This window comes from Leptosomus discolor, chromosome 8 (assembly GCF_034619465.1).
Source record: "Leptosomus discolor isolate bLepDis1 chromosome 8, bLepDis1.hap2, whole genome shotgun sequence".
In the NCBI taxonomy this organism is placed as follows: domain Eukaryota; kingdom Metazoa; phylum Chordata; class Aves; order Leptosomiformes; family Leptosomidae; genus Leptosomus; species Leptosomus discolor.
In genome coordinates this window covers 39,606,169-39,620,033 of record NC_141398.1, presented here as the reverse complement: position 1 = coordinate 39,620,033, position 13,865 = coordinate 39,606,169, and the positions used below count along the sequence as shown (strand labels likewise).

General features: G+C 60.6%; 1 protein-coding gene across 2 annotated transcripts in view; it reads right to left on the bottom strand.

The window, feature by feature from the left end:
- RIPOR1 (RHO family interacting cell polarization regulator 1) overlaps positions 1 to 12,989 on the bottom strand; it is a 31,454-nt gene extending 18,465 nt beyond the window's left edge. Inside the window, exons 1-2 of one of the 2 annotated variants that reach the window (XM_086468959.1) lie at positions 12,979 to 12,989; positions 4,648 to 4,778 (exon numbers count right to left, since the gene is read on the bottom strand). In XM_086468959.1, the coding sequence (XP_086325085.1) occupies positions 4,648 to 4,778; positions 12,979 to 12,989 (142 nt within the window). Of the gene's footprint in view, positions 1 to 4,647; positions 4,779 to 12,978 lie in introns of those variants that run through there. The other variant, XM_086468960.1, reaches the window with a different exon arrangement.
- Between the last annotated feature and the right edge of the window lie 876 nt (positions 12,990 to 13,865).

Below are 13,865 nucleotides of genomic sequence, written 5' to 3'. Positions count from 1 at the left end.
CAACCAGGGGACTCTGTGGCACAGACATCACACCCCACCAGCACTGGAGGTCCCTGCATGGGTCCTGGTCCTGGGGTACCCAGGCCTGGTACCCCCCCTTCCAGCTCTGGCGGAGGAGGCTGGAGCAGCCAGCTCCATCCAAGCTGGGACCAGCTGCCATCACCACGTCACCGGGGCAGGAAGAGACACCTCCCTCCCAGGCTCCTTTCCTGTTTGCTGCTGCTTTTAGAGCGAGGTCAGGCCAGGTTCGGGAGGAAAAGCACTGGGGCAGAGTCTTGGGGGGGGGTGCTGACAGAGATGGGGCACTCCCAGACACAGTTAAACCCCTCCCTAGAGGGTGAGCCACTTGTGAGGCTGCTTCCCCAGCCCAGAGCTTGTCCTCTCCTTGCTGGTCCCCTCCTTCTCATTCTCATGCAGGATAGGGCCAGCACGCCACACGGGAGGAGAAGCATATGGGGCTCTCTTGTAGGGTAGCGTGGCTCCCCCACCATGGGCACACACGCATGTGGCTCCAGAGCCAGCCACAGCCAGGCTCGGCAAGCTGGGTCTTGCAGCAGTGCCACCAAAGAGCACTGCATCCCAGGGCACACTCTCATCCTGGTGCCCAGGTGGGTGCCCAGGTGGGTGCCCAGTGCCAGTGCCATTGGGAGAGCAGCTGGGGGAAGAGCTGGTGAGACTGGGCTGGCCACGAGCAGCATCCAAGGAAAAACCATCCCAGGACTGGCAAACGGAGGCACTTGTCACCTGCCTGCAGCCTCCATGCCGGTGCCACGGGCATGGAGGGGAGCCAGCAGCCCAGCACACCCAAAGCATGGTGCAGGAGGATCCATCTCCACGCCAGCCTTCAAGAACTTGCATAAAGACCATGTCTCCTACCTTGCCTGGATGGGATGCATCCCCCTGGCTCTCCCCACTGATGGGCAGTGCCCTGACCTGGAAGCTGCCATGGGCACGGGGGCACCACCCGGCTTTTCACCCCTTGCTGCTTCTCCCCAGGTGAAAGCATCACTCCCAGCACCACCTTGGGATCGATCAGCCTTCTGCAAAGCCTCCGCCGCACTGGCAGCCATGTGCAGCCGGTGCCCAGCACACGGCCAAGCAATGTGGCCGCAGCGATGGCCCATGCCAGCTTGTTTGTTCTCATTAAAGGTTAACAAGAAAGCTAAAGCTGCCACGAGCTGTGGGAGAGGCGTTCTCTGGTGCCACGTAGAGCGAAGGGATGTCCAGACTTTCCTACCAGAGGGGTGACAGCCAGGCTGTGCCACTTGTGGGGACACTGCCTCTCGGTAGCCCTGCCCGCAGCCCCGTAAAGGGCTGCGGGGCCGTCAATAGTGTTGGCAAGGCAGGTAAGCTGCGTGGCACAGCACCATCCTGGGCATCACCCATGGGGAGACCGCTGGGAGCAGACAGGAGGTGGGGTCGTGCATGTAAAAGGTGTCAGAGGATGCTGGAGGAGGCCACAGCACATGGCATCAGACATCTCCTCCGAGCACCTCGCAGTGCCCTGCATGGCACTCAGCAGGGTTTGCTGGCTCAGGGACACCTTGCCAAGGGAGGGCAGAGGAAGGGCATGAGCTGCACCAACAGCACCAGGGCCTGGGTGCTAGTTAAGTTAAATGAATCTGTCTCTGGCCTGGCTGGGGACAGGGAGCAGGCACAGGGAAAGGGACAGCCTCCTGGCCACGCAGGGTGCTGGTCACCTCCCCCAGCTCAGGGGACTTCCCTGGACGCTCACCACCCCAGCTCAGCGTGAGCAGCAGGGCAGCTGGCTCCATCCCTCCTACATGGCAGGGATGTGGGTGTAATGCCCCAAGCACACCCTTTTTGGAGGTGTCCCTGTCATGCCCTTCTCCTGCGAGGCCTGGGGAGCTGCCCTGAGCATCCGCACCCCAACCACAGCAGCTGAACATACACACAAAACCCTCCGTGCTTGGGCATGCAGATACAGCCATGGCCAGTCTGTGTACAGGCAGAAGAAAAATCCAGACACCTCGGGAGGACGTTCCCACTTCCCTGCCCTCCATTGGATACAGGACTGGCATCCCAGAGACCCCACATCCTGCCAGCACCGAGTCCTGGGGAGGTTCCCCAGCTGCTCCCTGCTGGCCCTGGGACTGCCAGCACCGAGTCTGTGCCCACCCAGCATCACCCAGCCCCTGGAGAAGCCACCAGCCCCAGGAGCACACTCCCCTGGTGGCACCAGCACCAAAGGCCAAGGTGATGAAGAAGTTATTTCAGGCTGTTCCCGGACAAGCGCTCCCTGGACACAGACACCCTTGCCTGGCTGAGACTGTCACTGCAGCTGGAAACGCAGCAGGAAAGGGCACATGCCAACCTCAGCAGGTGCACAGCAGGGAAAAGTCACCGCTGGCCAAAAGAGGCCGGGGAGATCATAGAGATCATCAATGAGATGAGTACCAGCATGTAGGCACCAGCCTGGTGAGGGGCCAAAGATCTCCTGGCCATGGGGGAGACCTAGGGGGGGCAGGAGGTGACAATTCTGGCAAGAAGACGCAGTGTCATGGCTTGAAGGAGATCCACGGTGAGTGACCAAGTGACTTGTAGCCAGTCCTGGTCTGGGAAAGCCTTGGTCCTAGAGCTGCAGATTTTCTCCCCCACCACAGTGCTACAGCCGACCCTTCTGACTTTATTTTTTGCAGAAACCGGCAAAGCCAGCTCCAAAAAATCCTGGCAGCCCAATGCTGCAGATCATATGCAGAGTTTTTCCTGCAGGGTTGATGCCCTGAGGGCTAGAGAAGGACCAGCCCTTGTGCCAAGCCAGGCTCTACCCACAGCCAGGCTGGCACCAACACTGCCGGCAGCATCCCTTGCTGGAGGGGCTGGGCACCCCACATCCGGGCATCGGGGCCGCAGCAGACTCGAGCCCTCCCTCCTCACTTCCTTGCATCGTCCCCACACGGCAGCAGAAATAGAAGCGATATAAATGGCAGCCCTATAAATAACCCCAAAGCACGAGGCAGGGAGCTCATCCCAGCCCAGCAGTAGCCTCAACCCACACAAACCAGGCCTTGGTCTGCTCTCACCGTCCCCTGGGGACCCCAAATGCCAGCTCCCTGCCCACGACGGGTCCCCCAGGTCCCGTCCTTGAACTCAGAGCTATGGCAGGAGCTCCAACGTGCCCACCAAGCCTGGGCAAAGTGGGACCGCTGGCCAGGAGCCTCAGGCAGGGTTTGGAAGAGATGCCCCTGTCCCCACCACCGTCCCCGCTGCAGATCAACAGTTATCCAATATACCCAACGCCCACCTCATCAGCTGCCCATCCCAGCTTCCCCCCTCCCTGCCCTGCATATCGCTGCCCTCATTCCCACACTCAACCCCATCATGTCATGTTCACCACAGGGGCTCGGCTGCCACCATGCCAGCTCCCACCACGACTCCTCTCCACCTGGGGGGCCGTGGTGATGCATTTGGGACCTCCACCAGCTGAAAGCAGGCAACACTGTCGGCAGCAAGCCCTGCGCTGCCTGATTTTGCACAGCGTCATAGCCTCATGCCCCAGCCCTGCCCGGGGGACACAGCAAGGCTGCTCCTCAGCCATCTGCCAGGAGATAGGTCCTTGGCCAACATGGAGTTTACAGGAAGGCCAGGACTTCCTGGTGGCCTCAGTAGTCTCCTCTGGGAATCTGGCAAGGATAAAACCCGCTCAGGCTCTTTGCAAGCCCTGGGACGGCCGGAGATGCGGCAGGGAAAGAGTTAATGGTGTGAGGCCTTCCCAAGCACTTCTTGGCAGGCTGGGGAGGGCTGGGAGATAGGAGGATCCGGCCGGCAACAAAGCGAGATCTGTCTCATTAATTCCTCCGAGCATTCCCCCCTCCTCACCCAGCAGAAGGAGGCAGCACCCAGCTGACATGGTGCACCCAGGATCCCCAGGTGTCCCCCCCCGCGGGGTCCTGTGTGGGTGCAAGGGGTGTGATGGCGGGGAGCGGGGGGGGAGATGGGTGCAGCCTCTCCTCTGGGACCCATGGCTCTGGAGGCTCGGGCAGGGCCCTATATGGACAAGGGCACCTTCCCCTCTGCCTCACGTCCCTGGGCCCAGCTGTCCCGAGGAGACTGGCCAGGGCACAGCTCACGGCCCATGGCCCACAGCCCACGGCTCACAGCCCACGACCCACAGCTCACGCCACCGGCTCCTCCGCAGAGCAAAACAAGCAGCGCCATCCCAAATCCCGGGAGCAAAGCAGCGGCCAGAGGAGCCCACGCATCCCGGACAGGGGCTGGGGCAGGGGGACACACGACATCGGGTGACACTGGGGGGGCGAGGGGTGCTCGCCCCGATATCCCGCAGTCAAGCCGTTCCTTCTCTGGACACCTCTGGCCACAGTCCCGGCCCTGCCGCAGGGTGGGGAGCGGCCGTGTCCCCGTCCACACCCTCCTCGCCGTGACTGCGCACCCCCCGTGGGCGGTTTTGGGTGCCCACCCCGGGGGCTGGACGGCGGGTGGCGGACGAGGTCGCTGGCATGCGGCGACGTGGCCCACGCCCCCGCTCAACACCAGGGTGTAGCCCTCCTAAAGCCACCAACCCCGCTCCCCCCTTGCCGCCCCCCCCCCCCCCCCCCCCGGTGACCAGCGTCTCCCCCCCGGGGCAGGCGGCGTCGCCCAGGGTGCGGAGGTGCCGGTGGCACTCACATGTCCCAGGCGAGGCGGGGGACGAGGCGCGGAGCGAAAGCGGGCCTGGCTCGGTGCATCCCCTTTGTTCCACTCCCATGGACGGGGAGCAAGCGGGGAGTTCGTGCAGGCTCTTGGCAGCGCCCACCCGGCTCTCTCCATGGAAACGCGGGAGCCATGTGATTTCGGCAGGAAACCACGGCACAGCCAGCGCCAATGGCGGCTGCATGGCCGGGAGCGCCTCCTTCCTCGAGGAGACCGCTGCCGCCACCGCCATCGCCGACACTGCCTTCGCCACCACTGCCACAGCCGGGCAGGGGTCCTGACCCCGCTGGCCCAGCCCGCTGGTGCATTGGCACCCCCCAGGGGGTCCGCCAACCCCACCGAGAGGTGGAGCGGGCTGCCTACGCCCCCTTCCCAGCCCTGCCCGTGCAGGCAGCCAGCACTTGCCCCCGGGGGAGGCTTGCTCAGGACATTGCTTTTCCTGGCCCAGCCTGGAAAGCAATGGCTGGATACCCCCCCACACCCCCCCAAGGGCCACCGCAGCCTCCCAGGCTTCAGCTGTCTCTGAAAGACCCCAAGCGTGTTGCACAGACTGCTGACAGCGGGGATGGCATCTCTGGGCGGTGAAGTGACATGATCAAGGCTGTGCAGTTCGTCGGTGGCAGAGGAGAACCAATACTCTCCCAGCTCTGCGGTACCCAGCGCCCCATGCTGCCTTCTCCCTCACCTCCCGACCCCGACTGCAGAACATGGGAGCCACGTTCAGACCTCTGCTGAGCGGCAAGTCCACCCTGGGAGAGTGAAGCATAGGCACAGACCCACATTCCCTGTCCCCTCCAGCCCCCACAGGGAAGGAGCAGAGGAGCACTCCAGCATTCCCAGCTATGGGACAGGCAGCCCCGGTGTGAATGCCACCCCAACAGATGCTGCAGTTACACAGTGCTGGCTTCCTCATGGAGCATCAGAGCTGCCCTGGATCAGACCCTGCCAGTCCAGGTCCTAAACCCTGACACCTCTGAGCATCCCCAGAGCTCTGGGGGGAGGGGAGGGAGGAAGCCACGCTTCCCCAACACCATGCCTGCTGGGGGGATGCACCCTCCTCCTCTCCTTTCTCCCAAGCCCATCATTTTCCTACCTGTTCTAGATCATATTGAACTGACCCAGTTTTAAATGGGACTGATGCCTTTGCAGCCCTGCTGAGATATCCTCCACACAAGGACAAGACAATGCAGCGCTCCAGCCAGCCCTGTGATGCAAAAGCACTAATTAGACCTTGCCAGGTCTCGGAGCTCAGCAGAGTAGGGCAACATCAGTGACAAGGAAATTGTTGCGCCACTGTCACTCTCCCGGGGCCCCATCAAGCAGCAGAGCACCACTGCCAAGGACGCCCAATGAGAAACGGGGCGTCCCAGCTCCCAGCCCTTCCTTGCCCTGGTTATATGGAAGAAGAAGCAATTCAAAGATGGGAGAGAGGACAGCAGGTCCCATGGCCACCAGGGAAATGCCAAACCAAAGGGCCAACGCAGACAGGCAGAGAGGGTGTGTGGATTCATCAGACCAGCTAGTGGAGCAATCAACCCAGGTCCCAGTGCCCATGACCAACCCAGTGCCTGGCACGGTCAGTGCCACCATGCCACGCTGTCAGCACTTGATCCAGCATCCCAGGTGGATCAAGCAGGGGGCTGGATCCCACCCACATCCCACCCTTGCCCACCCCCAAAAGCTCTCCAAGGGCCAACAGATCTTGGTGCATGGTCACAGGGCTGAGGTTAGCTAGGGGAAGGCAGGAAACCTCTGCTAATGCAGCTCAGCAGGTCATGTGGACATTCAAAGTGCAAGTAGAGGTGCTCTGCTGAGCTCTCAGGACTTGCCCCGTGCAGACCCTCTGCCAACATCCCTGCCAGTGTTCCTCCTGAAAAAACAGCAGGGGAAGCTGACCCCATGCAGCCCCTAAAGGAAGTTCTTGATGCACAGAGTCACTTGGGTCACCCTCACATAGTCCTTCCAGCAACACCAACTCTAGGTGAGCATTTTGGCCCACCGACACACCATCTCTGCAGGCTTTCTGCCAACCTGCCAGACCTGCCACCACACCAGCAAGGTGGCTGTGGGGATTCGATCTGCACCTGCAACCGGCATGGCACAGGAGCACTTGGGAGCACCCACCCACTCCAGTTCTGCATGGGTCCATCCGATCCTCCTCCCGCCCTCAGCCTGCAGGTGAGTGGCTGGCTTGGTGGGCTGCCTAATGCTCACCACAGCTTGCCTGGGCTCACCCACCCCAATTGAAGACCACCGAGCTGGTCCTACCCGCTGCCTCACAGCAAAGCAGGTCTTCGTATACTGAGTATTTAGAACAGAATGGAACAGAGTATTTTCAGTTGGAAGGGACCTACAACAATCATCTAGTCCAACTGCCTGACCACTTCAGGGCTGACCAAAAGTTGAAGCATGGTACTAAGGGCATTGTCAAAATGCCTCTCAAACACTGACAGGCTTGGGGCACTGACCACCTTTCCAGGAAGCCTGTTCCAGGGTTTGACCACCCTCTTGGTAAAGATTTGGGGTGCCTGGAGTTGGACTGACCCACACCACCAGGTTTTGCCTACCTATGCACCACCATTGCAAGGTAAAACATCATTCTCAGCTGCCACCCAGATGGGGAGCAGCTGTATCACCCTGCAGACATCAGGAGAGGGGATACGCTAAGGCTGGGGCCACCAGGGCTGCCTGCAGCACTCCTCCCCTCTGCCACACGCCTGCCTGCCCTGCCAGTCTGGGTATGTTGAGCTAAACATTCCCTCTGCCAAGACTTGGGCTGGCGCACCGCACGGGCTATTCCAGGTCATGGGGAGTTTGCTCGGCACAGACCAGCTTTACAAACAAAAGCAAGGGCAGGCTTTCTGCCCAAGTCCCTGCAGCACCCTCCTCCCTGCCCCCCCCCCCCCCCCCGCCCCCCCCCAGCCTGCCTGCTCCCCAAAGCCCCCCTCCTGGTTTTAAGCAGGACTGATGCCCACTGGCAGGCAGGGGTTAACCTTCCCAACATGGATATGGATATTCCTGGACCCTAGCCACTGGAGGAGGCTTCCTGGCAGTCCCTGCCCAGGCTGGGAAGCTGGGTGCTGGTGCAAGCAGGAGTCCCTGAGCGCAAGGGCACCCTGTCTGAGCACTGGCTGGCATCACCCAGCTCCTCCCAGCACAGGATCACACCTTGCTGGAGCCTGCTGAGCTGGGACCACCCTGAGCACATAACCTTCTCCCTGGCAGCTCCAGCAACAGGCTATGCCAGCTGCCTGCATCTGCCTGCCACGACGCAGAGAAAGGTCTGAGCCATCGGTGGACCCCCGTGCTGTGGGTCTCTGCCCAAATTGCTCTTCTCACTGCAGGCTGGGCTTGGAGCCACATCTTCCTCTCCCCTCTCTCTGGAGGGAAGGAGGCCAGCTCTTGGCTCCAGGCCTGCCTCCCTCCACAGCCGCCCTGGAACTGCTGCGTGCTCAGCATTCCTGCTCAGCGTTGGAGCAAGGCAGTAAGCATAGGCCAGAGCTTCAAGCCTTGTGCCGGGACAGCCACGCGCGCTGAGCACACTCAGAGCCTGGCCGTCATCCCCAAGAGCAGCCAAGGTGCCTTGACTCGGCAGAGCCTGCTGCAGGCTTGGAGCTGAGCATCCCAGTATCCCAGCACTGGGCTCCTCACCCTTCCATCTGTGCGGTTTTGGGGAAAACAATCCGGGAAAAAGCTACGGGAGCCAGCACGGCACTGGTGCAGCATGAGCAATGCGAGCTGCTGCTCCAGCTGACTCACCGGGGCCCTGGCCACGATCAGGAACTGACCGGCTGCAGGGAAAGGCTGTGCCAGCCAGTCCTCTGAGCTCTGCTGGAAACCCTTCCCCAGCGTGCTCAGGGACAGCTTGCAGCAACAGCAGTCTGGGACGCAGCCCTGGCCCAGCCTGTCCCTCTCTATGTGGGGCAGAGCTGCCTGTCCCAGCACTTTGCTTGCCTGTGGGGCCAGGAGAAGGGAGGTGAGGACATTCCCAGAGTGGCCACAAACCTCCTCGGTGTTGGCCAGTGCTGGGTGCTGGTCAGCTCGCCTAGACTCTCTGGCTGGCAAGCAGGCAGCCAAGGCAGGGCTTTACAGCAAAACCAGAACATCCAGATTGAGACTGCATCATTCAACTTCAGCATGGCCCAAGGAAGGCAAGGAGCTGCACAAGGGCACCATGGGCTAGTCCAGACTCTCAGGCCACCAGTCAGCTCTCCCCTCTCCTAACTCCCTTCACCCTGGGAAGGTGGCAGGCAGCATCTCCAACCCCTACCCCACCTCAGCCTGGGGGGCTGAACTTCCCCTGGGGTCACATCACGTCCTGCAACCAGGCAGCTGTCCCCGCCTTGGCACAGTAGGAACCATCTCACACACACCCAGGAGGAATCACTCCAAAAGCATTCATGATTCACAAGATTCCTGCAGCCCCTCAGGGACCATCCAACACCGAGCAGGAAAGCTGAGGTCATGGACAAGCCCAGCAACCAGCCGGGCTCAGCACACACAGCCAGCAGCAGGGAGGCTGGCACAGCCAGACCACGGTGCGGCATCAGCAGCCTGGGGATTCAACATCGCGCTGGGTAAAGCTCAGCCCATGGAGTCTGCTGCAGCAGGAATATCTTGCCCTGAAGCTGGCCCAGGCCAGGCATGCCAGTGCTGTAGGGGATGCAAGAGGAAAAGGCAATTCGGAGCACGAGGTGCTTTGGCAGGGCTAAATTTGCAAATTTGGCAGGGCTGCTTGCAAACGCATGCAAATATGGTCCTCCCCAGGTAGCACAGGGGACCTCACGTGTACCCCAGTCCACTCCATGGCAGTCCTGGGCACCGCCAAGGTGGGGTCCTCATCCCCTCGTAAGCAACACACGCTGCACCCAAAAGCACAGAGTGGCTCTGTGCGGGGCAGGCAGGGGGCACCCCTGTTGGTTTCCCAGAGCGTGAAAGCACTCCCCGCAGCAAACACCAGCCGTCAGCAAATGGTCCCTCCCTTCCAAAGAAAACAACAAAGAAAATGCTGGGAAGGGGATTAAGGAAATGAAACCAGCTGTGCGGGGTAAGCAAGGATAGGAAGTGGCTGTAATCATCTCCTGTCCCCACTGGTCTGCAGCACTCCCAGCCCGGATCCCGCAGCAAAGCACATATAAACCCAAAGGGAAATCATGTGCTGGAGAGTGCATCGGACAACCCGGAGGTTTCTGAGTGATCCCTGGTCCCAGGAAGGGAACAGGCACCTGGTGACACTGTGCACCTGAGCATGGCACTTCCATGCTCACTCCATCCCTGAGGAAGATGCAGGGAGACTTCCTAACACTACAAGCTGCACTCTGCTCCTGAAGCTGGCACCGCGAGATGGTATCTCAGGAGCTTCGCCTTCATCCTGCACCTCTTCTGCCTCTCCTGTGCTGCTGGTCCAAATTAGTCCCTGCTAGGAAGGGTGTCCCTTGGAGGGAAGCGGTGGCAACCAAACAGGCAGACCAGGGGTAAAGCTGGCTGCTAAAAGCCACCAGTGGGGCAGGGATAGCAGAGGGGGGACATGCTGATAGCACGGATCCTGCCGCATCCTCCCCACCCAAGTGATGCTCCCCTGAGCCTTAGGATGGGGCGGTAGCAGACCAATTCTGGCTTTCCGCTGGCCAAGCCCACTCTCACACGTCTCTAGCACATATGTGGATGCCACCAGCCCCGGGCCATGGCTCCAGCCAGTCTTTCCTGTATCTGTCACATGCCCTGGCGTGCTGAGGCCAGCTCTGTTTACATGTGCAACTCTCATATTCTCCTGCCGGGGATGAGTCAGGCTTCCCTTCAACACCCCGCCAGGGCGGCTGTGTCAGGGCCTCGGTGCTGCATCACCAGCTGGTGTTTGCCTCCCGACCAGTATAAAGTGGGTGGATGCCAGGCTGGGGAATGGCTGGAAAGGGCTCACATAGCCCTCTGCTTTCCATCCAGCTCAGAGCCATCTGCAGCAGCACGGAAGGAGCTGGAGGCTGGAGCTCGCTGCCAGGAAGCTCTCCCTGGCTCAGCTCCACCAGGCTGGCTTCCTTCCCCTCCACCCCACATGTCATGGCTCAGCACAGGGCGGGGATCAAGCGCTAAGCAAGCCCCCAGCCCACTCCAGAGGGTCTAGCGCTGGTAAGATGGCCAGGGCGCTGCTGAGGGACCCCCATGTCTGCAAAGTCTTGGGGTGCTGGTGTGTCTCCTGGGGTGTCAGCTCACAGGAAAGGGGGTGGTCACCTGGATTTGGGACCACCAAGGACAGAGGCTGGAGCTTGAAGGAGAAGACAGCTCACTTTCTGGCTGCACATCGTCCAGTGATGCTGAGCTGGCTCTGGACTTGTGGGGTGGCGAGATGGGTGCCAGACGCATGCCACCACTCTGCCCATGCACAGCGGTTTCCCCAGTGGGAATCAGTGGTCTGTCCCCTCAAGAGGGTCCCCAGCTGAGCTGCAGTGAGGGCAGCATCCCTGGCCCTTCTCTAGGAGGACAACAGACACCCCCACCGTATCCTGGCCACATCCAACTCCCCTTGTCCTTCCATTGCTCCTACCCCTTGCTTTCTGCTCCTTCTTCCCCACATATCCCAGAGCTAGAAGAGCTTTCCCTCTCCGGAGAGAGGCCTTTTCCTGTTGCTTCCAACTTTCCCAGGGTGGCAAAAGAACCTCGAGGCTCGTTTTCAGATCGCGCCCCCCCCCCCCCCCCCCGCATCCCCCTCACTGTGCCCAGGGCTGGAAGAGGGCTGGCTCTGCATGAGTACAATAACAAGAAGTGTGTTGGAGCCGTTGGGAAGGAGCGATGTTCCTGGACGGTATGCAGCCCTGACAGCACTGGCTCTGCTTTAAAGGGTAACTTTATCCTGTAATAACAAACAAGAAGAGCCTAGTTCCTCCCCAGCATCACTTCCCTGGCTTCAAGGAGAGGAACATCGGGGGACAGAGCTCATCAAAATGAGCTTGGATCCTTGTTCTTGCCATCACTGGGTCTCAGTCCACTCCCTAGAGCCAACAAGGAGGGAAGGACGCTCCAGGGGAACAAGGCTGGAACCTGAGTGGGCATCCTGGCAACACCACTCTGTGTCCCTGGCAAAGTCTGGAACACAAACCATGCAGCTGGAGACAGTACCTGCTGGTCTCCAGGGACATCCCTGAAGTCCTTGTGCCACTCATGGCATTTGGGTGCTGACATGCTGGGGACCGAGGAGACAACCCCTCTAGCGAGTCCTGTCCTGCAGATGAGCTGCCCCAGCCCGTGGCATGCCCCAGGCAGCTTAACCCCATCCGTCATCCCCACAGCCCCCCATGCACACTCACGGCACTGGACAGGCACACCGGCAGCTCAGCACGGTGCCAGCGCCGGGTGTATCCTCCCAGGAACTTGTTCTGCAAGAGCTGGAAATTCAGGCCCAGCCAGTGCTGGAGGACGGGACAGGAGAGGCCGACCTGCGCCAACCCCCCAGCAGGACCCTTCAAAGCAGGACTGAGCCCCTTTTGCAGGCACCACTGGGGCAAAGGCATGGGCAAAAGCCTGGCTGTGTGAAGAAGGGTGAGCACCTCGCTGCAACCCACATGTGCACACTCCTGCACTGAGTTCAGGTGACAGCACAGCTTGCACAGCTCCCAAACTTTTGGAAGACCCGTGTGTGTGCCTGTGCCAGGGCCCCAGGGCATGAGGCAGGCTGGACCAGGTGACCGCTGGTTTATGCTGGGGGTGCACATGGGGCACTGGTGTGTGTGACAGGCACAGCAACATATACGGTGTTTGCAGGAGATGTGGAGCATCTCTGCATCACCCCGGCAGGCTCAGTGGCTAGGTGACCTACCTCTGCTCCTGCATGGACACTGGTGCTCAGGGAAGGCGTCCCGCAGTAGTCATCACCAGGGAGGACACAGCCTCAGCCTGTGCTGACAGGACACCAAGGTCCCCTCCCTGCCAGATGAGAACCGGGGGGGAGACAATTTGGCAGAGTTGAGCTGTGGGAGAAGAAGATAATCTGGAGAAGGCTGCCAAATTGTCTGTCCAATTTCCACTTATCCAAGTGCAGCAGGTAGCACCTCTGGGGACCCTAGGGTTTGATTAAACCCCGGCTCATCAAACAAAGCTGGTGAAGTGCTGCAATTTTCTTCCCCAAGATGGATTTCCTCCAAACCGTTTATTAGGTATTTGGGTTCAATCTGTGAAAAGCTAGTAAAGCTGCTGCCTCCATGGTGCCCCCCCAGCAGACTGCAGGTGTTCCAGAGGATGCACCGGACAGGATCTGACCAGCTAAAATGGGGAAGAGAGAGCAAGGAGGGAATGGTCAGCACCTAAAGACTTCAGGACCTTCTCTCCATGCTGAGAAATGACAATGCCAGTGTGTGCCCTTCGCAAGAGTGGCTGTGGGAGACCTGTGGGAGACAACACAGCTCGGGGAGACCTGCCGGGGGTTGCTGCTGGTCCCCAGGGAGGTAAAGCCTGCAGCAAGCTCCCAGCACCAAACCATCCTCCCAGGGCAGCTATGGACCCTTCCCAGCTCTGGCTGACAGGAGCAGAGAGCAGCAGGCCAGGCAGCAGCGGGTTAAAAGCCTGAGGTGGGACTTGGTGAGCTGCTTCCTCCCATCAAACAATACTGTAGCCAGGGAGAAGGGATGCAGGGGGCTCTGCAGGGCCAGATAGTGATGGAGCAACCCTGGCCTTGCAGCTGTGGCCGTGCCAGAGGAAGCCTCTGCACATTATCTGCTGGCCTCACTTGGCTTCCTTGTGCTGCAGGGACGGGGATGTGCTTCCTCCTGAGCCGCATTTCTCATGCACCCAGGCTGGATCCCAGTACTTCGATGGCAGACTTGGGCCACAGCACCCTCCCGGCCCTGCACCCCGCAGGGAGATGCAGGTCCCGATAATCCAGCCTTCCCAGCATCAGTCTATCCCACCACTGGTGGCTCTGGGAACGGTCACTCAGGCGATCTGAGCCACAGGACCTCAATGCCACCCGGCACAGAGATGTCCCCACTGTGACCATCCTGCTCCCCTGTCCCCCCATGCCACGGACAGTGCTCGCACCTTGGCAGAATGAAGAGATGTTTTGGCTGGAAGAAGTTCCTGCTGCAGGGATCTCCAGGTCCGGGCTGAGGTTCCTGTGGTTCTGGTTGCCTCTGCTCCCTGTCCTTCCCTGGCCAGCGAAAGTCTGCTGCACCTGGAGCTGCTGCAGCTGGCCACCCTGGCCACACTGG